The 27,078-nt window shown below is 55.7% G+C and overlaps 1 protein-coding gene across 1 annotated transcript in view; it reads right to left on the bottom strand.

Annotated features, from left to right (window-relative positions):
• Positions 1–27,078, bottom strand: part of smad10a (SMAD family member 10a) — a 115,309-nt gene that overhangs the window by 37,774 nt on the left and 50,457 nt on the right. The window contains exon 3 of the mRNA XM_085978400.1: positions 15–189. Within this exon, the coding sequence (XP_085834526.1) occupies positions 15–189 (175 nt within the window). The remainder of the gene's footprint in view (positions 1–14; positions 190–27,078) is intronic.

Here is a 27,078-nt window from a genome sequence, read left to right as displayed (position 1 = left end):
ACTTCACCACTCACCAATCCCGGGCGATACGACCCTCTCGTAATGGTATGGGTTGACACAGACACTGTCATACTTTAAGTCAAATGCAAACTGGCAGAACTTGGCATGTTTCAGCTCGTTCTTGTGCAAGTCCGGCCATCGCCAGAGTCGGGCATAGATCACATGCGGAAAACCTTTCCTTCCAGCGACCTGAAATACAGGCACATTTAGAATTTTCTCAACTCCTAATGTATTTACCATAATAATGCTTTAAGACATTTACAGCAGGGCTGAACCATTAATTCACCAAGAGGGGTAAACCCAGCACCTTCAGTATAAACCTTGCACTAAGATTGTATTATACTGATGGTTCTAGTCATCTTGGCTCTCTGCTAATGCACGTGCAGTTTCTGAGAATTACTCTTTATTTGTTGTCCGCCAAATCGTCTTCAATATCTGCAGGTCTGAATGAATCTTCCAGTACAGCAAAGAGAATCAACTTGCATTTTTATAGTGCCCGATCTCATCCTCAAAACACCCCAAAGTGCTTGACAATCAATTCATTCCTAAGGATGTGCACAATGTCAGATGTGCTATCCTTCAGAAAATAGCATCTTACAGAAGAGAGAGACCCCATTTGGCCAATCGTGCCGGCTCTTTGAAAGAGCGATCCAATACGTTCCACTCCTCCGTTCTTTTCCCATAGCCCTGCAAACTTCTCCTTTTTCAAGTATTTATCCAGTTCCCTTTTAAAGGTGCTATTGAATCTGCTTCCACCACATTTTCAGGTGGTGCATTATGTAATTATGATGATATAGGCAGCCAATTTACACACAGCAAAGTCCCACAAACTTAAATGAGATGACTGACCAGTAAATGTGTTTCTGATGGTGTTGGCCAAGCAAGAAGTGAACACGTGGACAATTCCCAGCTCTTCTTCAAATAGAATCAAGGGATCACTTACATCTACCCGAAAAGGCAGGTGTGGCTCGGTTTAATGTCTTGTCAGAAAGACAGCACTCCCTCACTAGAGCACTGAGGTATCAGCCTAGATTATAAGTTCAAATCTTGGATTAATCCAGCAACCTTCCAACTCGGGTGAGAATCATAACTGCTGAGCCGAGCTGCCACGGTTCGAGATCCCGCAGCACTAAGTGAAGAGGAACAGAGAGCTCTTCCAACGTCTCGGCCAACATTCCTCCCAGAGAAAGAACCAACTTGCATTTAGATGCATTCAGGACATCTCAAAGGGCTATATAGAGCTTATCTATTTTGAAGTGAAGTCACTGTTGTATTGTAGGCTCACCTAAAAATAAATTAACTGGTAATCTATCAAAAAATAAAAAGTAACTGATGATTCATTCCATCACTATTTATAGGATCTCGCTATACACCGTGGCAAATGGCCAGAAGCCAAATGTTGCCCGTTGAATCACACCCCAGCAAGAGTCAGCACCTTCAGAAATATAGCAAGTGTTGACAATAATGCAAAAATTGGCTGAAGAAATACGGATCTCAACAATGCGAAGGAGCTGATCAACATCAATCGATAGCCATTAACTACGGGCTGTTTAAGAAATAATTCTATTTTAATTGTGTGCATGTTAATCCAGCTCCTATGTGCGGTCAGGCTCAGTAATTCTCCCAAAAAGCGCCCTGGGTTACTGACTATCTCTACTGATGTTTAATCCAGCTCACTCAGTAACCCCTCCCAGCCACCAGTCTTGATAGATGGGAGGGGAGATCAGCGTCGCTTCCGCAGACGCAGTTCACAAGCCCAGGAATGAGGAAGGGAGCTGAGTGAGAAGAGTAACATCCCCACGTGGAAAGTGATTTCACAGCAAACGGTTATAGTTGGCAGCTGTCACAGGCCTGATGGAAGATTGCCTGCCTGCCCTTTGAAGAGAACTTAGGAACAGGAGGCCATTCAGCCTCACGAGCCTGTTCCGCCATTCAATTAGATCATGGCTGATCTGTGTCCTAACTCTATCTACCCGCCTTGGTTCTGTAACTCTTAATACCCTTACCAAACAAAAATTTATCACTCTCCAATTTGAAATTTTCAATTGAACCCCAGCCTCAACAGCTTTTTGGGGAGAGAGATCTAGATTTCTACTACCCTTTGTGTGAAGAAGTGCTTCCTGATGTCAACCTTGAATGGGCCGGCTCTAATTTTAAGGTTATGTCCCCTTGTTCTGGACTCCCCGACCAGAGGAAAGAGTTTCTCTCGATCTACCCTCTCCAATCCTTTAATAATCTTAAACACCTCGATTAGGTCACCCCTTAATCTTCTATATTCACAGGAATGCAAGCCTAGCCTCTGCAATCCGTCCTCATAATTTAACCCATTTAGCCCCAGTATCACCCCGGTGAACTGCACTGCACCCCCCCCTGGTGAACTGCACTGCACCCCCCCTGGTGAACTGCACTGCACCCCCCCCCCCCCCTGGTGAACTGCACTGCACCCCCCCTGGTGAACTGCACTGCACCCCCCCCTGGTGAACTGCACCACACCTGGTGAACTGCACTGCACCCCCCCCGGTGAACTGCACCGCACCCCCCCCTGGTGAACTGCACCGCACCTGGTGAACTGCACTGCACCCCCCCTGGTGAACTGCACTGCACCCCCCCCTGGTGAACTGCACTGCACCCCCCCTGGTGAACTGCACTGCACCCCCCCTGGTGAACTGCACTGCACCCCCCCCCCCTGGTGAACTGCACTGCACCCCCCCTGGTGAACTGCACCGCACCTGGTGAACTGCACTGCACCCCCCCCTGGTGAACTGCACTGCACCGCCCCTGGTGAACAGCACCGCACCTGGTGAACTGCACTGCACCCCCCCCTGGTGAACTGCACTGCACCGCCCCTGGTGAACTGCACCGCACCTGGTGAACTGCACCGCACCTGGTGAACTGCACTGCACCCCCCCCCCTGGTGAACTGCACCGCACCTGGTGAACTGCACCGCACCCCCCCCTGGTGAACTGCACTGCACCCCCCCCCCCTGGTGAACTGCACTGCACCCCCCCTGGTGAACTGCACCGCACCCCCCCCCCTGGTGAACTGCACCGCACCTGGTGAACTGCACTGCACCCCCCCCCCCTGGTGAACTGCACTGCACCCCCCCTGGTGAACTGCACCGCACCTGGTGAACTGCACTGCACCCCCCCCCTGGTGAACTGCACTGCACCCCCCCTGGTGAACTGCACCGTCCCTGGTGAACTGCACTGCACCCCCCCCCCTGGTGAACTGCACCGCACCTGGTGAACTGCACTGCACCCCCCCCCTGGTGAACTGCACCGTCCCTGGTGAACTGCACTGCACCGCCCCTGGTGAACTGCACTGCACCCCCCCTGGTGAACTGCACTGCACCACCCCCCCCCCCCCGGTGAACTGCACTGCACCCCCCCCTGGTGAACTGCACTGCACCCCCCCTGGTGAACTGCACTGCACCCCCCCTGGTGAACTGCACTGCACCCCCCCTGGTGAACTGCACTGCACCCCCCCCCCCGGTGAACTGCACTGCACCCCCCCTGGTGAACTGCACTGCACCCCCCCTGGTGAACTGCACCCCCCCTGGTGAACTGCACTGCACCCCCCCTGGTGAACTGCACTGCACCACCCCCCCCCCCCGCCCCCGGTGAACTGCACTGCACCCCCCCCTGGTGAACTGCACTGCACCCCCCCTGGTGAACTGCACTGCACCCCCCCCCAGTGAACTGCACTGCACCCCCCCTGGTGAACTGCACTGCACCCCCCCCCCCGGTGAACTGCACTGCACCCCCCCCCGGTGAACTGCACTGCACCCCCCCCCCCCCGGTGAACTGCACTGCACCCCCCCTGGTGAACTGCACCCCCCCCCCCCCCCCGGTGAACTGCACTGCACCCCCCCTGGTGAACTGCACCCCCCCTGGTGAACTGCACTGCACCCCCCCTGGTGAACTGCACTGCACCCCCCCTGGTGAACTGCACCCCCCCCCCGGTGAACTGCACTGCACCCCCCCTGGTGAACTGCACCCCCCCTGGTGAACTGCACTGCACCCCCCCTGGTGAACTGCACCCCCCCCCCCCCCCCCCCGGTGAACTGCACTGCACCCCCCCTGGTGAACTGCACTGCACCCCCTCCAAAGCCAATACAGTAGACTCTTGGTGCCCAGAACTGAATGCAGGGCTCCAGGTGGGCTCTAACCAGAGTTCTGTACAGTTGTAACATTACTTCCACCCCTTTGGAGATAAAAGGCCAACAATTCCGTTAGTCTTTTAAATTATTTTTGACCCTGTCCACCAGTTTTTAGTGATTTCTGTACCTGGACCCCTCAATCTCTCGGCTCCTCCACAGTTCCCAGCTTCTCACCATTCTCACCTGTCTTTCTTAGGTCCAAAGTGGATGACCTCGCACTTTCCTACACTGAACTCCATCTACTACCGTTTTGTCCACTTAATCAGTCAATATCCCTTTGCAACTTTCTGCTCCATCTACACTAGTTACTGTGCCACCTAACTTCGTGTCGTCAGCAAACTTTGATATCCAGCTCTCTATTCCTTCATCCAAATCATTTATAAACATAGTGAAAAGCTGTGGCCCCAGTACAGATCCCTGGGGGACACCAGCAGTCACACCCTGCCAATGTGAAGACATACCCGTTATCCCTACTCTCTGTCTTCTACTTTCTAACCAATTCCCTATCTAAGCCAACAGGTTGCCTCCAATTCCATGCGCTCAGTTTTGATAACAGTCTCTTATATGGAACCTTGTCGAATGCCTTCCGGAAGAAAATGGTTAAAATAAAAAAAAATGACATGTTTGAATCTGCACTCAGTGTTTAGGAGTGACCATAGAGTACACAATATAAACAGAAAATGCTGGAAATACTCAGGTCAGGCAACATCTGTAGAGAGAGAGAAAGAGAGTTATAATATACAAGATGGGAGAAGGAGGAGCCAGAACTTTTCCTTCACTTGTTTTGTAAACACATCCTTTTGAAGACATGGTCACGTTTATTTTAGATGCAGGTGACATATTTCCTAAATTAAGAAAAATGGGGTAACGAATCTTCTAAAAAGAGAATGCGCGAAGCGAGAGAGATCTGGCCGTTGGGAAGCAGCTGGCTGTCATCGACACCGTGTTTGAGAGATGAGGCCAACTGTAAGGAAATGACAGCCTTCATCAGAGATTACATCAACGGGAGAGCAGCAGCAAGAGACTGCGTCAAGCTCACTACATTCAAATATCTAGGTCAGCCGTTATCAAAAATGGAGACCTCTTCAGGTTGATCAAGGGGAGGGATGTCAGGACTGGGAATGTCAAATTTATTATCATCCACAGCCAATTCACATTCCAATCCATTGCAGAGTAATGCGATTTTTAAACCTGCCATCAAGCACTACCAGGTTAGGTACAACACAAGTTAGGTACACTGCGGTATCACTGCACTTGCAGGTCAGGTACGGCATGTGTTAGATACACTGCCCTCCCAGGTTAGGTACAACACAGGTTAGGTACAACACAGGTTGGATACAACACAGGTTGGATACAACACAGGTTGGATACAACACAGGTTGGATACAACACAGGTTGGATACAACACAGGTTGGATACAACACAGGTTGGATACAACACAGGTTGGATACAACACAGGTTGGATACAACACAGGTTGGATACAACACAGGTTAGATACAACACAGGTTAGATACAACACAGGTTAGATACAACACAGGTTAGATACACTGCCCTCCCAGGTTAGGTACGGCAGGAGTTAGATACAGAGTGAAGCTCCATCCACTCTGCCTGCATAAAGTATCTCAACTCAAACCCCTAAAGAGCACCTCCAACTACACTGATGTAAAATGTCAGTTCCCCCAGAAACTATCCCCAAGGACTCAGACGCAGATCATTCAGCACCACATTGCTGTGGCCTCAGTCACCAGGAGTTGGGTCAAGACTGTCCAAAGCTAAACACGAGTAGATGCGAATACAACAGTTGGGACAGGGGTGCAATGCTGGGTCTGACGCACTCCTAAACTGCCACAGACCTGAGAAGGTGCGGAGTCCTCAATGCTGCACATATCAATAGCAGCGTTACTCAGTATTACAGTTGTGCAATAGCCCATTACAAAATCTACCTGCCTGGTTTTATCTCAGCAATAAGAGACAGAAAGAGGAAATTTAAAAAACAAAGTTGGTTTCTCCCTTCAATTGTGCGACCTCGTGATCCTTTCCTGGGTAGCATCTTGATCAAGAGGTAGCCCTCCCTTTGAAGGGCAGACATGATGTTAATTCGATTTGAGGCAACTAACTTCTTAAACTGATCACAGGGCAGGTCAGCTGACCCTCCGGACCGGGGGGGAGCTTGGCGTTTTTCTTGATGTTACAGAAAACACAAGAGGACCAATTTTTAACTTTGGCCCCTTAATTTTTTAATAGACACACAACTATATGACACATTTCACAGGCACCCATCAGCATTAATGACAGCAGGAAATGAGCTTTAGAAAATTCAGAAGTTCCTTGGTGATTAAGTGACATGGGTCAAAGGGAAAATCCTTCCGGTGGCTGAAGTCATACAACGGAAGATGGTTGTGGTTGTCAAAGGCCAATCATTGCAGCCCCAGGACTTTCTGTCAGGGAAGTAACCTTGGTCCAAGCATCTTCATCAGATTCATCACTGCCCTTCCCTCCATCATACGGTGAGGAGTGGGGCTGTTCACTGGTGATTCCAGTGTTCAGCTCCATTCACAACTCCTCTGATAATGAAGCAGCCCATGCCAGCCTACAGCAGGATGTGAACAATATCCAGACTTGGGCTGACAAGTGGCAGGTAACATTTGTGTCACGTGAATGCTGGGTAATGACCCCCTGGAACAAGAGCAAGGTCAGCCATCTACCTTTGTCTTTCCAACAGCACCACCATTAATCAGAACTGGACTAATCAGAGCAGGACGGAGGTTGGGTACTCTGCGATGAGTGGCTCACCTCCTGACCAATGTTCCCCCTAATCGGGAGGTCCCGCACAGGCCGCTAACCAGCGGCTGCCGCTTGAAGATACCGCGCACCTCGACCACAAATTAGAGGGAACATTACAAACCTCTCCACCGTCTGCAAGCATCAAGTCAGGAGTGTGATGGAACACTTGCCACATCAACACTGAAGTTTGCCACCATCCAGCTAGTTCTAACTGTTTGATTTCATTGGCCCAGTATATACAATCTACAGGATGCACTGCAGCAATCATCTAAAGTTATTTTAACAGCACCTCCCTCTCCTGTGACCTCTCCTACTGGGAAGAACAGTAACAGCAATGTCATGGGAACACAATCATCTCCAAGTCATACACCATCCCGAATTGTGACATGCCATTACTCCACTGTTGCCGGGTCAATATCCTGAAATTCCCTACTATGGCCCATTGTGGGAGCACTATCGCCATGAGGACTGCAGCAGTTCAATAAGAAGGCCTGCCAACTTCCCCACCACCATCTTACAAGGGCAGCTAGGAGTGGGCAATAACTGTGGCCTTGCCAGCCTCACCCACCTCCCAAGGATTGTTGTTTAGCCAATGATGGACTGAGCCATTCAGACCAGTCGTTCCCAGATTCCATTCTCAGCCTGTGTTGAGTTCGCTGATCTAAGCTAAGGTGATAGTTAGAGTGCTCCAATTGTCTGCAGTGCCCATGGGTTAATGAGAGGAAAGCTGGGATTGCTATCCTGCTGGAAAGTATGTGTACTTGCAAGTGTTGAGCAAGAACAGGATCAGGCTTGACTGATGCCCCTCGTCATCAAATATGCTTTTGACATTCTTTGTCTTGGTTGATACCTGAAGGAATGGCCACTTGGGCAAGGTAATGGAGGGCAGCAGTGCTCACAGAACCCAGAGTCGAGTAAGAAGCAGCACATTCAGGGCACAAGGGGAGAAAAGAGAAAGGAAAAATAAAGATTTCATTTATCTCAACTTTTCAAAGTTCATTAAATTTATACAATCAGAAACCAAAAATCACCGTATTTGTTGTATCACATTTAAAAGTGGCAAATGGACATTGTCAGGGTACATAAACACAACAGAAGATAATAAAACTCCGGAAAATAGGCAAGGGATTCAACTAGCTTCAAGCAAATCAGCATGGCAAGAGTTAACAATGACATGAAGAAGAAAAAGATCCCAGCTGATTATTTCAGCATGTTAATGACAGGGAACTTCGGGCCCGAACATTCCTTCAGCCAGTCTCCACTCTGAAATGTGACACCCGCTCTTCATCTTCACTGACCCCAGTCACCCTGCTCAGGGCTTTTTGTTTATTCCATTGTGGTGAAATGTCAAAACTTATCGAGTCACGCCGGCTGCACTGGCGCCACTGTGCAATGTACACCGGCTCCATCCCATCAGCACATTTTATCAAGAGAACAAAACCCCCACACAGACACTGCTCCCACTGTTCACAAGCACAATCTTACTAGCATATTTTATCAGGGCCACACCGAACACATGCAAACAAAAATCTACTTGGACTCGACGCTGGGAAGATCCCATCTTTCCTGGAGATTCCATGTCGATGGAAGATGCAGCACATCTTTATAATAAATTAAAATACCATGATTGCAAGGACAAGGGTAAATCACAATTACCAATCTTTAAGAGCAGTTTAATGCTTGCAGTCTCTTTCTTCCTTCATCATTATTCACCTTTTGCTAAATTCCTCTCTCCATCCCCCCACCCCGCCCTCCTTCCCCCTCCCTCCTCCCCCCGCCCCTCCCCCCTCGCCCTCCTCCCCGCCCCTCCTCCTCCTGCCCCTCCTCCCCCCTTCTCCATCCTCCCCCCTTGTCCCTCCTCCCCCTCCCCCTCCCCCCTTGTCCCTCCTCCCCCTCGTCCCTCCTCCCCCTCCCCCCTTGTCCCTCCTCCCCCTCCCCCCTTGTCCCTCCTCCCCCTCCCCCCCGTCCCTCCTCCCCCCCCGTCCCTCCTCCCCCTCCCCCCTTGTCCCTCCTCCCCCTCCCCCCCGTCCCTCCTCCCCCTCCCCCCTTGTCCCTCCTCCCCCCTTGTCCCTCCTCCTCCTCCTCCCCCTCCCCCCTTGTCCCTCCTCCCCCTCCCCCCTTGTCCCTCCTCCTCCTCCCCCTCGTCCCCCCTCCCCCCCTCCCCCTCCCCCCCTCCCCCTCCCCCTCCCCCCTTGTCCCTCCTCCCCCTCCCCCCTTGTCCCTCCTCCCCCTCCCCCCTTGTCCCTCCTCCCCCGTCCCTCCTCCCTTCCCCCGTCCCTCCTCCCCCGTCCCTCCTCCCCCCGTCCCTCCACCCCCTCCCCCCATCCCCGTCCCTCCTCCCCCTCCCCTCCTCCCCCTCCCCCCTTCCCTCCTCCCCCTCCCCCCGTCCCTCCTCCCCTCCCCCCCGTCCCTCCTCCCCCTCCCCCCCTCCTCCTCCCTTGTCCCTCCTCCCCCCTTCCCCCCTGTCCCTCCTCCCTCCTTGTCCCTCCTCCCCCCCTGTCCCTCCTCACCCCCTTCCCCCGTCCCTCCTCCCCCCTTCCCCCCCCTTCCCCCTTATCCCTCCTCCCCCCTTCCCCCCCCTTCCCCCTTATCCCTCCTCCCCCCTTCCCCCGTCCCTCCTCCCCCTCCCCCCCCTCCTCCTCCCCCCCGTCCCTCCTCCCCCCTTGTCCCTCCTCCCCCCGTCTCTCCTCCCCCCTTCCCCCTTGTCCCTCCTCCCCCCTTCCCCCGTCCCTCCTCCCCCCTTCCCCCCCGTCCCTCCTCCCCCCTTGTCCCTCCATCCCCGTCCCTCCTCCCCCTCCCCTCCTCCCCCGTCCCTCCTCCCCCCCGTCCCTCCTCCCCTCCCCCCTTCCCCCCCCTTCCCCCGTCCCTCCTCCCCCCCTCCTCCTCCCCCCCTCCTCCTCCCCCCGTCCCTCCTCCCTCCTTGTCCCTCCTCCACCCTTCCCCCGTCCCTCCTTCCCCCGTCCCTCCTCCCTCCTTCCCCGTCCCTCCTCCCCTTCCCCCCCTCCCCCTTCCCCCGTCCCTCCTCCCCCCTTCCCCCCGTCCCTCCTCCCCCCTTCCCCCCGTCCCTCCCCCCCTCCCCTCCTCCCTTCCCCCGTCCCTCCTCCCCCCCGTCCCTCCTCCCCTCCCCCCTTCCCCCCCCTTCCCCCGTCCCTCCTCCCCCCCTCCTCCTCCCCCCGTCCCTCCTCCCTCCTTGTCCCTCCTCCACCCTTCCCCCGTCCCTCCTTCCCCCGTCCCTCCTTCCCCCGTCCCTCCTCCCTCCTTCCCCGTCCCTCCTCCCCTTCCCCCCCTCCCCCTTCCCCCGTCCCTCCTCCCCCCTTCCCCCCGTCCCTCCTCCCCCCTTCCCCCCCTGTCCCTCCCCCCCTCCCCTTCCCCCTCCCCCGTCCCTCTTCCCCCTGTCCCTCCTCCCCCTCCCCCCCGTCCCTCTTCCCCGTCCCTCCTCCCCCTCCCCCCCCTGTCCCTCTTCCCCCTGTCCCTCCTCCCCCTCCCCTCCTCCCCTCCCCCCCCCCGTCCCCCCGTCCCTCCCCCCTTCCCCCGTCCCTCCTCCCCCTCCTCCTCCCCCCCTCCTCCTCCCCCCGTCCCTCCTCCCCCCTCCCTCCTTGTCCCTCCTCCCCCCTTCCCCCGTCCCTCCTTCCCCCGTCCCTCCTCCCTCCTTCCCCCCTCCCCCTTCCCCCTGTCCCTCCTCCCCCCCCCTTCCCCCCTGTCCCCCCCCTGTCCCTCCCCCCCTTCCCCCGTCCCTCCTCCCCTTCCCCCTCCCCCGTCCCTCTTCCCCCTGTCCCTCCTCCCCTTCCCCCCCGTCCCTCTTCCCCCTGTCCCTCCTCCGCCTCCCCCCCGTCCCTCTTCCCCGTCCCTCCTCCCCCTCCCCCCCCTGTCCCTCTTCCCCCTGTCCCTCCTCCCCCTCCCCCCCTGTCCCTCCTCCCCCCTTCCCCCGTCCCTCCTCCCCTTCCCCCTCCCCGTCCCTCTTCCCCCTGTCCCTCCTCCCCCCCGTCCCTCTTCCCCCTGTCCCTCCTCCCCCCCGTCCCTCTTCCCCCTGTCCCTCCTCCCCCCTTTCCCCCGTCCCCCGTCCCTCTTCCCCCCTGTCCCTCTTCCCCCTCCCCCCGTCCCTCTTCCCCCTCCCTCTTCCCCCGTCCCCCTGTCCCTCTTCCCCCTCCCCCCATCCCTCTTCCCCCCCTCCCTCTTCCCCCCCTCCCCCCTCCCCCCGTCCCTCTTCCCCCCTTTCCCTCCTCCCCGTCCCTCCTCCCCCTCCCTCCTCCCCGCCCCTCCCCCCTCCTGCCCCTCCCCCCGTCCCTCCTCCCCCGTCCCTCCTCCCCCCGTCCCTCTTCCCCCTCCCTCCTCCCCGCCCCTCCCCCATCCTGCCCCTCCTCCCCCGTCCCTCCTCCCCCGTCCCTCCTCCCCCTCCCCCTTCCCCGTCCCTCCTCCCCCTCCCCCCTTTCCCCCGTCCCCTGTCCCTCTTCCCCCCTGTCCCTCTTCCCCGTCCCTCTTCCCCCTCCCCCCGTCCCTCTTCCCCCTCTCTTCCCCCGTCCCTCTTCCCCCTCCCCCTGTCCCTCTTCCCCCTTCCCCGTCCCCCCTTCCCTCTTCCCCCTGTCCCTCTTCCCCCTCCCCATTTTCCCTCCTCCCCGTCCCTCCCCCCTTCCCCGTCCCTCCTCCCCCCCCCCTCCTGCCCCTCCCCCCCGTCCCTCCTCCCCCCTCCTGCCCCTCCCCCGTCCCTCCTCCCCCCTCCTGCCCCTCCCCCGTCCCTCCTCCCCCCTCCCCCCTGCCCCTCCCCCCTGCCCTCCTGCCCCTCCTCCCCCCGCCCTCCTCCGCCCCTCCCCCCTCCTGCCCCCCTCCTCCCCCCCCGCCCTCCTTCCCCCCTCCTCCCTCCCCCCCCGCCCTCCTTCCCCCCTCCATATTTCTTTCGCCTCCGCTTTTGGCTCCTCCACCCCCCTTTTCCCCCCCTTCCTCTCACCAGTTTCCCGCTCCCGTTCTCCCTCTTTCTCAGCATCTTCCCATCTGAGAAATACCCCTTTGTAAAGCAACTTTCTTCCCTTCTCACCTGGATTTTATCCAATTTATCTAAAAAGTGGCCCAATATCATTCTTGTCCTACTCTCTTCGCGCGACCCTTTAAGCTCCATCTGCACTCCACTGTGGGGAATCACGTTCGGGCAAGGCTTTACCTACAGTGCAGAGGACGACGGTTCTGAACCTGTGTGTATGGAGCGAAGGCACTGTGGGGAATCACGTTAGGGCAAGGCTTTACCTACAGTGCAGAGGACGACTGTTCTGAACCTGTGTGTATGGAGCGAAGGCACTGTGGGGAATCACGTTAGGGCAAGGCTTTACCTACAGTGCAGAGGACGACTGTTCTGAACCGGTGTGTATGGAGCGAAGGCACTGTGGGGAATCACATTCGGGCAAGGCTTTACCTACAGTGCAGAGGACGACTGTTCTGAACCTGTGTGTATGGAGCGAAGGCACTGTGGGGAATCACGTTCGGGCAAGGCTTTACCTACAGTGCAGAGGACGACTGTTCTGAACCTGTGTGTATGGAGCGAAGGCACTGTGGGGAATCACGTTCGGGCAAGGCTTTACCTACAGTGCAGAGGACGACGGTTCTGAACCTGTGTGTATGGAGCGAAGGCACTGTGGGGAATCACGTTAGGGCAAGGCTTTACCTACAGTGCAGAGGACGACTGTTCTGAACCTGTGTGTATGGAGCGAAGGCACTGTGGGGAATCACGTTAGGGCAAGGCTTTACCTACAGTGCAGAGGACGACTGTTCTGAACCGGTGTGTATGGAGAGAAGGCACTGTGGGGAATCACGTTCGGGCAAGGCTTTACCTACAGTGCAGAGGACGACTGTTCTGAACCTGTGTGTATGGAGCGAAGGCACTGTGGGGAATCACGTTAGGGCAAGGCTTTACCTACAGTGCAGAGGACGACTGTTCTGAACCGGTGTGTATGGAGAGAAGGCACTGTGGGGAATCACGTTCGGGCAAGGCTTTACCTACAGTGCAGAGGACGACTGTTCTGAACCTGTGTGTATGGAGAGAAGGCACTGTGGGGAATCACGTTCGGGCAAGGCTTCACCTACAGTGCAGAGGACGACTGTTCTGAACCTGTGTGTATGGAGAGAAGGCACTGTGGGGAATCACGTTAGGGCAAGGCTTTACCTACAGTGCAGAGGACGACGGTTCTGAACCTGTGTGTATGGAGAGAAGGCACTGTGGGGAATCACGTTAGGGCAAGGCTTTACCTACAGTGCAGAGGACGACTGTTCTGAACCTGTGTGTATGGAGCGAAGGCACTGTGGGGAATCACGTTCGGGCAAGGCTTTACCTACAGTGCAGAGGACGACGGTTCTGAACCTGTGTGTATGGAGAGAAGGCACTGTGGGGAATCACGTTAGGGCAAGGCTTTACCTACAGTGCAGAGGACGACTGTTCTGAACCTGTGTGTATGGAGAGAAGGCACTGTGGGGAATCACGTTAGGGCAAGGCTTTACCTACAGTGCAGAGGACGACTGTTCTGAACCTGTGTGTATGGAGAGAAGGCACTGTGGGGAATCACGTTCGGGCAAGGCTTTACCTACAGTGCAGAGGACGACTGTTCTGAACCTGTGTGTATGGAGAGAAGGCACTGTGGGGAATCACGTTCGGGCAAGGCTTTACCTACAGTGCAGAGGACGACTGTTCTGAACCTGTGTGTATGGAGAGAAGGCACTGTGGGGAATCACGTTAGGGCAAGGCTTTACCTACAGTGCAGAGGACGACGGTTCTGAACCTGTGTGTATGGAGAGAAGGCACTGTGGGGAATCACGTTCGGGCAAGGCTTTACCTACAGTGCAGAGGACGACGGTTCTGAACCTGTGTGTATGGAGCGAAGGCACTGTGGGGAATCACGTTCGGGCAAGGCTTTACCTACAGTGCAGAGGACGACTGTTCTAAACCTGTGTGTATGGAGCGAAGGCACTGTGGGGAATCACGTTCGGGCAAGGCTTTACCTACAGTGCAGAGGACGACTGTTCTGAACCGGTGTGTATGGAGCGAAGGCACTGTGGGGAATCACGTTCGGGCAAGGCTTTACCTACAGTGCAGAGGACGACTGTTCTGAACCGGTGTGTATGGAGAGAAGGCACTGTGGGGCAGGCTCGATGTACCAGCTGCTCTTTTTCTGCCCATCATAGAATCATACTGAGAATGAAAGGTTCATCATTGGGAAGAAAGGTGCAAGATATTGGCATTTTCTTACTGGAACAGAATAGGTTAAGGGGAAATTGAAGAGGCGTTCAAAGTTATGAAAGGTTTTGCATGGGTAAACAGTGAATTTTTTTCAGCTGATTTGCTAGTCGACAGTGAGGCATAAATGCATCACTAGAGGAATGGGGAGAAGGAGTGAAGAAATTTATCACACAAAAGTTATGAAATGCTTCACCACAAGCGGCTATTCAAGCAGAAGACTATGCAATTCCCTTTTGAGTGATGCTTTAGATATTAGAAAAGGAAGAATATGGAGAAAGGGCAGCTCCAATTGAAGAGCTAGCACCAGAACAAAGACAATTACTCAAAATAACAACAGAAAATGCTGGAAAAACTCAGCAGGTCAGGCAACATCCGTGGAGAGAAATGAGAGTTAACGTTTCGGGTCGAAACCCCTTTTCAAAACAATGTCTTGCACAAATGCCAGTATCTTGCACCTTTCTTCCCAATGATGAACCTTTCTGTTGTTATTTCGGATTTCCAGCATCTGCAGTATTTTGCCAAAGACAATTACTCACCTGGTGAGTGCGTCTCACTGCAGTGGATGCTGCAGTTACTCACCAAGACGTCAGGGGAAGGCAATTTTTACACTATCAATGTTTCATTCTCAGAACTGGCACCCAATCAAGACACAGATTACTCTGCTTTCATGTGCCATTGTAACTTGGCACAGAAATAAATAGTGAGCAGCCCACGTCATCAGGACTGCAGAAGTGAGGGAGCTGCTTTGACGAGGCTACAACTTTACTGCTTTTTCACTTCCATTCGGGTCATTGAACCTGAAACTCCCTTTAATCCCACCAGATCCATGCTGCCTTTTGAAAAGCTTTGTGTTCTGTCAGCTCCTCCCTGAAGGACTGGACGCCACACTGCTCCAGACAAAACAGTCTTCCCCTCTCAGCTGGTTCCCAACACAAGGCCGGCGGAATTGATTCCACTCTCACATGCAACAAGCTGGGGGGGGCGGGGGGGGGAAACCGTGCCCAGCTACAAAAATCTCCTGATACAAGGTCAGAACAGTAAAAACCACAAGCAAGCTTAACCCTCCAGTCATACAGACCAGAGAATGCCGTTTGTCATATTAGGCATAGCTAAACCCCAGTAAAATGCACTATTTTCCTTAGTAAAGGTTAAACTTGGATCAGGACTTGGCACCAGGAGAAGTAAATAGGAATTGCATTTCCCATTGCAAGCCTGGTTCCAGGTGTCCACCTTAAGCTTCCTATGGGGAGGAGGGAACTGGTGAAGCAGAAACTATCTCAGCACTAATCCAGACACACTGCAGAGCTGCAAACACGTTGCACATTTTATGGTCTCAAATGCCACAAATTCTAAAGCAATTCACTTGACTCACTTACCAATCAATGAAGGGTTTGCTCAGCTGACTTCACTAAACCACAGTTCTGATCAATTTTCACAACAAACAGTCTGTCTCCAGTGCAAGGACTGTGGGGCTGACGGAGCGTCGATCAGCTCAGGGACTGTGGGGCTGACGGAGCGTCGATCAGTGCAGGGACTGTGGGGCTGAGGGAGCGTCGATCAGCTCAGGGACTGTGGGGCTGAGGGAGCTTCGATCAGTGCAGGGACTGTGGGGCTGACGGAGCTTCGATCAGTGCAGGGACTGTGGGGCTGACGGAGCGTCGATCAGTGCAGGGACTGTGGGGCTGACGGAGCTTCGATCAGTGCAGGGACTGTGGGGCTGAGGGAGCTTCGATCAGTGCAGGGACTGTGGGGCTGACGGAGCTTCGATCAGTGCAGGGACTGTGGGGCTGAGGGAGCGTCGATCAGTGCAGGGACTGTGGGGCTGACGGAGCTTCGATCAGTGCAGGGACTGTGGGGCTGAGGGAGCTTCGATCAGTGCAGGGACTGTGGGGTGAGGGAGCTTCGATCAGTGCAGGGACTGTGGGGCTGACGGAGCTTCGATCAGTGCAGGGACTGTGGGGCTGACGGAGCTTCGATCAGTTCAGGGACTGTGGGGCTGACGGAGCGTCGATCAGTGCAGGGACTGTGGGGCTGACGGAGCTTCGATCAGTGCAGGGACTGTGGGGCTGAGGGAGCGTCGATCAGTGCAGGGACTGTGGGGCTGAGGGAGCTTCGATCAGTGCAGGGACTGTGGGGCTGACGGAGCTTCGATCAGTGCAGGGACTGTGGGGCTGACGGAGCTTCGATCAGTGCAGGGACTGTGGGGCTGACGGAGCTTCGATCAGTGCAGGGACTTTGGGGCTGAGGGAGCTTCGATCAGTGCAGGGACTGTGGGGCTGACGGAGCTTCGATCAGTGCCGGGACTGTGGGGTGACGGAGCTTCGATCAGTGCAGGGACTGTGGGGCTGACGGAGCTTCGATCAGTGCAGGGACTGTGGGGCTGAGGGAGCTTCGATCAGTTCAGGGACTGTGGGGCTGATGGAGCTTCGATCAGTGCAGGGACTGTGGGGCTGACGGAGCTTCGATCAGTGCAGGGACTGTGGGGCTGACGGAGCTTCGATCAGTGCAGGGACTGTGGGGCTGAGGGAGCTTCGATCAGCTCAGGGACTGTGGGGCTGAGGGAGCTTCGATCAGTGCAGGGACTGTGGGGCTGAGGGAGCTTCGATCAGTGCAGGGACTGTGGGGCTGACGGAGCTTCGATCAGTTCAGGGACTGTGGGGCTGAGGGAGCTTCGATCAGTGCAGGGACTGTGGGGCTGACGGAGCTTCGATCAGTGCAGGGACTGTGGGGCTGACGGAGCTTCGATCAGTGCAGGGACTGTGGGGCTGACGGAGCTTCGATCAGTTCAGGGACTGTGGGGCTGACGGAGCTTCGATCAGTTCAGGGGCTGTGGGGCTGACGGAGCTTCGATCAGTTCAGGGACTGTGGGGCTGACGGAGCTTCGATCAGTGCAGGGACTGTGGGGCTGACGGAGCTTCGATCAGTGCAGGGACTGTGGGGCTGACGGAGCTTCGATCAGTGCCGGGACTGTGGGGCTGACGGAGCGTCGATCAGTTCAGGGACTGTGGGGCTGACGGAGCTTCGATCAGTGCAGGGACTGTGGGGCTGACGGAGCTTCGATCAGTGCAGGGACTGTGGGGCTGACGGAGCTTCGATCAGTGCAGGGACTGTGGGGCTGACGGAGCGTCGATCAGTTCAGGGACTGTGGGGCTGACGGAGCTTCGATCAGTTCAGGGACTGTGGGGCTGACGGAGCTTCGATCAGTGCAGGGACTGTGGGGCTGACGGAGCTTCGATCAGTGCAGGGACTGTGGGGCTGACGGAGCTTCGATCAGTGCAGGGACTGTGGGGCTGACGGAGCGTCGATCAGTTCAGGGACTGTGGGGCTGACGGAGCGTCGATCAGTTCAGGGACTGTGGGGCTGACGGAGCTTCGATCAGTTCAGGGACTGTGGGGCTGACGGAGCTTCGATCAGTGCAGGGACTGTGGGGCTGACGGAGCTTCGATCAGTGCAGGGACTGTGGGGCTGACGGAGCTTCGATCAGTTCAGGGACTGTGGGGCTGACGGAGCGTCGATCAGTGCAGGGACTGTGGGGCTGACGGAGCTTCGATCAGTTCAGGGACTGTGGGGCTGACGGAGCTTCGATCAGTGCAGGGACTGTGGGGCTGACGGAGCTTCGATCAGTGCAGGGACTGTGGGGCTGACGGAGCGTCGATCAGTGCAGGGACTGTGGGGCTGACGGAGCTTCGATCAGTTCAGGGACTGTGGGGCTGACGGAGCTTCGATCAGTGCAGGGACTGTGGGGCTGACGGAGCTTCGATCAGTGCAGTGACTGTGGGGCTGACGGAGCTTCGATCAGTGCAGGGACTGTGGGGCTGACGGAGCTTCGATCAGTGCAGGGACTGTGGGGCTGACGGAGCGTCGATCAGTGCAGGGACTGTGGGGCTGAGCTTCGATCAGTGCAGGGACTGTGGGGCTGACGGAGCGTCGATCAGTGCAGGGACTGTGGGGCTGACGGAGCTTCGATCAGTTCAGGGACTGTGGGGCTGACGGAGCTTCGATCAGTTCAGGGACTGTGGGGCTGACGGAGCTTCGATCAGTGCAGGGACTGTGGGGCTGACGGAGCTTCGATCAGTGCAGGGACTGTGGGGCTGACGGAGCTTCGATCAGTGCTGGGACTGTGGGGCTGACGGAGCTTCGATCAGTTCAGGGACTGTGGGGCTGACGGAGCTTCGATCAGTTCAGGGACTGTGGGGCTGACGGAGCGTCGATCAGTGCAGGGAGTGTGGGGCTGAGCTTCAATCAGTTCAGGGACTGTGGGGCTGATGGAGCTTCGATCAGTGCAGGGACTGTGGGGCTGACGGAGCTTCGATCAGTGCAGGGACTGTGGGGCAGACGGAGCGTCGATCAGTGCAGGGACTGTTGGGCTGAGCTTCAATCAGTTCAGGGACTGTGGGGCTGACGGAGCTTCGATCAGTGCAGGGACTGTGGGGCTGACGGAGCTTCGATCAGTGCAGGGACTGTGGGGCTGACGGAGCGTCGATCAGTGCAGGGACTGTGGGGCTGAGCTTCGATCAGTGCAGGGACTGTGGGGCTGACGGAGCGTCGATCAGTGCAGGGACTGTGGGGCTGACGGAGCTTCGATCAGTTCAGGGACTGTGGGGCTGACGGAGCTTCGATCAGTTCAGGGACTGTGGGGCTGACGGAGCTTCGATCAGTGCAGGGACTGTGGGGCTGACGGAGCTTCGATCAGTGCAGGGACTGTGGGGCTGACGGAGCTTCGATCAGTGCTGGGACTGTGGGGCTGACGGAGCTTCGATCAGTTCAGGGACTGTGGGGCTGACGGAGCTTCGATCAGTGCAGGGACTGTGGGGCTGACGGAGCTTCGATCAGTGCAGGGACTGTGGGGCTGACGGAGCTTCGATCAGTGCAGGGACTGTGGGGCGGACGGAGCGTCGATCAGTGCAGGGACTGTGGGGTGACGGAGCTTCGATCAGTTCAGGGACTGTGGGGCTGACGGAGCTTCGATCAGTGCAGGGACTGTGGGGCTGACGGAGCTTCGATCAGTTCAGGGACTGTGGGGCTGACGGAGCTTCGATCAGTGCAGGGACTGTGGGGCTGACGGAGCTTCGATCAGTTCAGGGACTGTGGGGCTGACGGAGCTTCGATCAGTGCAGGGACTGTGGGGCTGACGGAGCTTCGATCAGTGCAGGGACTGTGGGGCTGACGGAGCTTCGATCAGTTCAGGGACTGTGGGGCTGACGGCACGTCGATCAGTGCAGGGACTGTGGGGCTGACGGAGCTTCGATCAGTGCAGGGACTGTGGGGCTGAGCTTCGATCAGTGCAGGGACTGTGGGGCTGACGGAGCTTCGATCAGTTCAGGGACTGTGGGGCTGACGGAGCGTCGATCAGTGCAGGGACTGTGGGGCTGACGGAGCTTCGATCAGTGCAGGGACTGTGGGGCTGACGGAGCTTCGATCAGTTCAGGGACTGTGGGGCTGTCGGAGCTTCGATCAGTGCAGGGACTGTGGGGCTGACGGAGCTTCGATCAGTGCAGGGACTGTGGGGCTGACGGAGCTTCGATCAGTGCAGGGACTGTGGGGCTGTCGGAGCTTCGATCAGTGCAGGGACTGTGGGGCTGACGGAGCTTCGATCAGTGCAGGGACTGTGGGGCTGACGGAGCTTCGATCAGTGCAGGGACTGTGGGGCTGACGGAGCTTCGATCAGTGCAGGGACTGTGGGGCTGACGGAGCTTCGATCAGTTCAGGGACTGTGGGGCTGACGGAGCTTCGATCAGTGCAGGGACTGTGGGGCTGACGGAGCTTCGATCAGTGCAGGGACTGTGGGGCTGACGGAGCTTCGATCAGTGCAGGGACTGTGGGGCTGACGGAGCTTCGATCAGTGCAGGGACTGTGCGGCTGACGGAGCTTCGATCAGTGCAGGGACTGTGGGGCTGACGGAGCTTCGATCAGTGCAGGGACTGTGGGGCTGAGGGAGCTTCGATCAGTGCAGGGACTGTGGGGCTGAGGGAGCTTCGATCAGTGCAGGGACTGTGGGGCTGACGGAGCTTCGATCAGTGCAGGGACTGTGGGGCTGACGGAGCGTCGATCAGTGCAGGGACTGTGGGGCTGACGGAGCTTCGATCAGTGCAGGGACTGTGGGGCTGACGGAGCTTCGATCAGTGCAGGGACTGTGGGGCTGAGCTTCGATCAGTTCAGGGACTGTGGGGCTGACGGAGCTTCGACCAGTGCAGGGACTGTGGGGCTGACGGAGCTTCGATCAGTGCAGGGACTGTGGGGCTGACGGAGCTTCGATCAGTGCAGGGACTGTGGGGCTGACGGAGCTTCGATCAGTGCAGGGACTGTGGGGCTGACGGAGCTTCGATCAGTGCAGGGACTGTGGGGCTGACGGAGCTTCGATCAGTTCAGGGACTGTGGGGCTGACGGAGCTTCGATCAGTTCAGGGACTGTGGGGCTGACGGAGCTTCGATCAGTGCAGGGACTGTGGGGCTGACGGAGCTTCGATCAGTGCAGGGACTGTGGGGCTGACGGAGCGTCGATCAGTGCAAGGACTGTGGGGCTGACGGAGCTTCGATCAGTGCAGGGACTGTGGGGCTGACGGAGCTTCGATCAGTTCAGGGACTGTGGGGCTGACGGAGCTTCGATCAGTGCAGGGACTGTGGGGCTGAGGGAGCTTCGATCAGTGCAGGGACTGTGGGGCTGACGGAGCGTCGATCAGTGCAGGGACTGTGGGGCTGACGGAGCTTCGATCAGTGCCGGGACTGTGGGGCTGACGGAGCTTCGATCAGTGCAGGGACTTTGGGGCTGACGGAGCTTCGATCAGTGCAGGGACTGTGGGGCTGACGGAGCGTCGATCAGTGCAGGGACTGTGGGGCTGATGGAGCGTCGATCAGTGCAGGGACTGTGGGGCTGACGGAGCTTCGATCAGTGCAGGGACTGTGGGGCTGACGGAGCTTCGATCAGTTCAGGGACTGTGGGGCTGACGGAGCTTCGATCAGTGCAGGGACTGTGGGGCTGACGGAGCGTCGATCAGTGCAGGGACTGTGGGGCTGACGGAGCTTCGATCAGTTCAGGGACTGTGGGGCTGAGGGAGCTTCGATCAGTTCAGGGACTGTGGGGCTGACGGAGCTTCGATCAGTTCAGGGACTGTGGGGCTGAGGGAGCTTCGATCAGTGCAGGGACTGTGGGGCTGACGGAGCTTCGATCAGTTCAGGGACTGTGGGGCTGAGGGAGCTTCGATCTGTGCAGGGACTGTGGGGCTGAGCTTCGATCAGTGCAGGGACTGTGGGGCTGACGGAGCTTCGATCAGTGCAGGGACTGTGGGGCTGAGGGAGCTTCGATCAGTTCAGGGACTGTGGGGCTGACGGAGCTTCGATCAGTGCAGGGACTGTGGGGCTGAGGGAGCTTCGATCAGTGCAGGGACTGTGGGGTGAGGGAGCTTCGATCAGTGCAGGGACTGTGGGGCTGACGGAGCTTCGATCAGTGCAGGGACTGTGGGGCTGAGCTTCGATCAGTGCAGGGACTGTGGGGCTGACGGAGCTTCGATCAGTGCAGGGACTGTGGGGCTGAGCTTCGATCAGTTCAGGGACTGTGGGGCTGACGGAGCTTCGATCAGTGCAGGGACTGTGGGGCTGACGGAGCTTCGATCAGTGCAGGGACTGTGGGGCTGAGGGAGCTTCGATCAGTTCAGGGACTGTGGGGCTGACGGAGCTTCGATCAGTGCAGGGACTGTGGGGTGAGGGAGCTTCGATCAGTGCAGGGACTGTGGGGCTGAGCTTCGATCAGTTCAGGGACTGTCGGGCTGACGGAGCTTCGATCAGTGCAAGTGGGGCTGACGGAGCTTCGATCAGTGCAAGTGGGGAGCAGTAACCATTGCTTCACATAGTACTGGGCTGGCACTGTAAATTTCTTTACTTTGAAGTAGGTTTGAAAATGGCTTATCCCCATGGATCAGAGCCAGGATCAGTCAGTAACAGCAGCAAGGGAAAGTCTCAATGGGAGCATTTAATGGTGTGAACACTCATCTTCACAAATGTATTGTACATTTACTGAGAGCGAGTTATAATGAGCAACATTCCTCAAAATAATTCCTGGCACCTAATGTTCAAAGTCTGAGATTTGATCTTGCTTATTCACATCTCCAGCGGGCACTGACTGCTGTCAGGCTACAGGTCCACAGCACTGGGCACTCTCCAGCCTAAAAAAGGGTATCAGGACTGCCAAAAGGAAACAGACACTGCGGATAGAGGATCATTTCCACAACAACTCGGACCCTGGCGCATGTGGCAAGGCATCCAATCCATCACTGACTACAAGAGCAAAAACACCAGCCCCCCGGTTAGCGATGCCTCCCTTCCGGAGGAGCTTAACAACTTCTACGCTCGCTTCGACAGGGACAACAGGGAGCCGGCTACCAAAGCCTTGCCACCTCCGGGAGACCAGTGCTCACTCTGTCGACCTCCGACGTAAGGGGTGTTCTACGCGGAGTGAACACACGAAAGGCTGCTGGACCGGATAGCATCCCTGTACGGGTACTCAAGGAATGTGCTGATCAGCTAGCTGATGTCTTTACTGCCATCTTCAATCTGTCATTGGCCCAGGCAGTAGTCCCTACATGCTTCAAGACCGCTACCATTATTCCTGTGCCAAAACAAACGGCTGTGACGTGCCTGAACGACTATCGACCTGTCGCACTCACACCCATCATAATGAAGCGTTTCGAGAGACTGGTCCTGGCTCACATCAAAGCCAGTGTTCCCGCCTCTCTTGACCAACACCAGTTTGCCAATCGTGCAAACAGATCAACGGAGGATGCAATCACAACTGCTCTACACTCTGCACTGAATCACTTAGATGGTAAAGAGACCTACATCAGAATGCTGTTCATAGACTACAGCTCAGCATTCAACACTATCGTCCCCAACAAGCTGGCCACCAAACTCCACACTCTTGGCCTGAACACTTCCCTCTGCAACTTGACCCTGGACTTCCTAACAAACAGACCCCAGTCTGTCAAATTAGGTAACCACACCTCCCCCCCCTGACCCTGAACACGGGGGCCCCACAAGGATGTGTGCTGAGCCCCCTCCTCTACTCCCTCTTCACCCACGACTGTGTGGCTGTTCATGGTTCCAACACCATCATCAAGTTTGCGGATGATACCACGGTAGTAGGCCAGATCACCAACAACGATGAGTCAGCCTACAGGGAGGAAGTCCAGCATCTCGTGAAGTGGTGCGCCGATAACAACCTGGCCCTTAACATCAAGAAAACAAAAGAAATCATTGTGGACTTCAGGAAGTCGAAAGGCGGAAGTCACACCCCCATCCACATCAACGGGGCTGTGGTGGAAAGGGTGGACAGCTTTAAGTTCCTCGGAGTCCACATCACGGAAGACCTCTCCTGGTCCCTCAATACCTCCTCTCTGGTGAAGAAGGCCGAGCAGCGCCTATATTTCCTAAGGAGGCTGAAGGAATGTAACCTGTCACCCCTGATCCTCTCTAACTTTTACCGCTGCACAATAGAGAGCATCCTGACGAACTGTATCACAGTATGGTACGGCAGCTGTAGCTACTATGACCGGAAAGCCCTGCAGCGGGTAGTCAAAACTGCCCAACGCATTACCGGCACCCGGCTACCGACCATCGAGCACATATACCAGAAACGCTGTTTACGGAGGTCACGGACCATCATCAAAGACCCTACCCACCCCAGCCACAGTCTGTTCGCCCTCCTGCCATCTGGGAGACGCTACAGATGCATTCGCACCCGAACGACCAGATTCAGGAACAGCTTCTTTCCCAGGGCTGTCATCCTACTGAACTCCACAAATAAACTCTAAAGCCTGCACATCTGCCAATGCACTTTATTATGTTTATGTTTATGTTAATGTATTACAAGCCAAATGTATGTTGAATGTTTAAATGTCTTAATCTAAATGTACACTCTCGGGAGCCGCAAGCCTACATTTCGTTGTACTGCACTTGTGCACTAACAATGACAATAAAGTTGATATGGTTATTATATTATTATATATTATATTAATGCAGGCTGCTCTCTCATGGACTGAACTAGCATGATCAAACCAAACTGTGGATCAAAAAACAGCAACACACATTCAACAATAAGCCTGAAGATAAAAGCTTTTTTAAACCACTCATTTTAATAAACAACCAATTTTGTCAGAATATAGGGGGTTCATCCATAACAATTGGGTTTTTGTAAAAGGGGGAAATGAATGCATTGAGGGAGAAGATTCACTTTCAATAACACCAGGAAAAGGTTTAACAACAGTTTGAGAGGGAGAAATATCCTAGTTGAACACAACCAGTCTCCTGCAACACTTGGTTTTCTGAAACACACAGCAACAGGAATCTCTTCCCAACAAGAGTCAATCGCAGACTGCTCCTCATAGTCCGAGCAACAGAGAGAAGCATCACGTCTTAAAAAAAAGTCAGGTTTTGAAAAAGTCCACAGTTTTTAAAACTCATCACAGGTTTGAAGACATAAGTGAGGTAAATGGCGATTCCTGGGGTTGAGACGTGCCCGATGGTGGTAGTCTGGGACCAAGACATCACCATTGTTGTTGACCCTGAAGGCAACAAATAAAGGTGCAATACAACTGCATGTTGCCATCAGGGTCGTTATATAGCACCTTTATTGTAGAGCGTCTCGCCAGTGTGCATACAAGAACGGTACAAGTGCGCATTTTGTCCAGCACACTTTAAAAAAAAAGGCATTACACTTGTGCTGGATTTCCTATTTATGAAATCACAAGCGAACAGAAAGGTAATTATAATAATAATTTATGGTTCTATGATTCTATGCACTGTATCAATCAGCAAAGAGCGAGCAGCAATTAAGCCCAAAGAAAACGCAAGAAGCTGCAAATCAAAGTTGGGCAGCCAGCAATATAAAAGCTGAACCTGTAAAACCAATCCAAAAATTGGGAAGTTCGTCTGAGCTGCTAGACTGAATTTTCCTAGTAATATTTATACCACAAGAAACCCTTAATAAAATTAACTCTGAATAAAATATTTATTCTTACTCATTAGAGTTATGGTGATGTCAATACCTGGATAATGTTTTGAGAAAGGCCTTCTCGTGTTGGAAGCCTGTGACTCAACTTAAAGTACTTGGCTGGAGTGAGAACTATTGAGGTAGGCTTTGCTCAGGGGCAGATTAAGAATTCTTGGGGCTCTGGGCACCAAGATCATGTGATGCCTCTCCGTATTACACCCCACAATCCATTAAGAGACAAGTGTGTAGCAAAACGCATGAAGAAATAGGCTCCAGGGAAAATTGAGGATGGTCCCCATGAAACCACTTTTAAGATAATGAAAACAACTGGAATTTTCTTAGACTCATACAGCACAGAAGGCAGCCATTCGACCTATCGTGCCTCTACCGGCTCTTTGAAAGAGTTATCCAATTCCTCCCACTCCCCTGCTGTTTGCCCACAGCCCTGCAAATGTTTTCCTTCTCAAGTATTTATCCAATTCCATTTTGAGAGTTATTATTTAATCTGCTTCCAACCTTTCAGGCAGCACGTTCCAGAAAATAACTCTGTGCAAATAATTCTCATCTCCCCTCTGGTTCTTTTGCCGATTGGGTCATCCCGACCACTGGGAGCTCACTCAACTCAGACCAGAGATCAAAGCCAAGACCTACTAGTCACCATGGCTCAGTATTAGACTGGGCCGTCCCTGGACCCGCTCAGTATTAGGCTGGGCCGTCCCTGGACCCGCTCAATATTAGACTGGGCCGTCCCTGGACCCACTCAGTATTAGACTGGGCCGTCCCTGGACCCGCTCAATATTAGACTGGGCCGTCCCTGGACCCGCTCAGTATTAGACTGGGCCGTCCCTTTACTCGCTCAGTATTAGACTGGGCCGTCCCTTTACCCGCTCAGTATTAGACTGGGCCGTCCCTGGACCAGCTCAGTATTAGACTGGGCCGTCCCTGGACCCGCTCAGTATTAGACTGGGCCGTCCCCGGACCCGCTCAGTATTAGACTGGGCCGTCCCCGGACCCGCTCAGTATTAGACTGGGCCGTCCCTGGACCCGCTCAGTATTAGACTGGGCCGTCCCCGGACCCGCTCAGTATTAGACTGGGCCGTCCCTGGACCCGCTCAGTATTAGACTGGGCCGTCCCTGGACCCGCTCAGTATTACACTGGGCCGTCCCTGGACCCGCTCAGTATTAGACTGGGCCGTCCCTTTACCCGCTCAGTATTAGACTGGGCCGTCCCTCGACCCGCTCAGTATTAGACTGGGCCGTCCCTCGACCCGCTCAGTATTAGACTGGGCCGTCCCTCGACCCGCTCAGTATTAGACTGGGCCGTCCCCGGACCCGCTCAGTATTACACTGGGCCGTCCCTGGACCCGCTCAGTATTAGACTGGGCCGTCCCTGGACCCGCTCAGTATTAGACTGGGCCGTCCCTTTACCCGCTCAGTATTAGACTGGGCCGTCCCCGGACCCGCTCAGTATTAGACTGGGCCGTCCCTGGACCCGCTCAGTATTAGACTGGGCCGTCCCTTTACCCGCTCAGTATTAGACTGGGCCGTCCCCGGACCCGCTCAGTATTAGACTGGGCCGTCCCCGGACCCGCTCAGTATTAGACTGGGCCGTCCCCGGACCCGCTCAGTATTACACTGGGCCGTCCCTGGACCCGCTCAGTATTAGACTGGGCCGTCCCCGGACCCGCTCAGTATTACACTGGGCCGTCCCTGGACCCGCTCAGTATTACACTGGGCCGTCCCTGGACCCGCTCAGTATTAGACTGGGCCGTCCCCGGACCCGCTCAGTATTAGACTGGGCCGTCCCCGGACCAGCTCAGTATTAGACTGGGCCGTCCCCGGACCCGCTCAGTATTACACTGGGCCGTCCCCGGACCCGCTCAGTATTAGACTGGGCCGTCCCTGGACCCGCTCAGTATTAGACTGGGCCGTCCCCGG

This window comes from Somniosus microcephalus, unplaced genomic scaffold, assembly GCF_052327205.1.
Source record: "Somniosus microcephalus isolate GS21.2 unplaced genomic scaffold, FLI_Smic_1.0 unresolved_chr7, whole genome shotgun sequence".
NCBI classification, from domain to species: Eukaryota; Metazoa; Chordata; class Chondrichthyes; order Squaliformes; family Somniosidae; genus Somniosus; species Somniosus microcephalus.
Note: the sequence above shows the minus strand (reverse complement) of the source record. Positions and strands in the feature narration are given on the sequence as shown.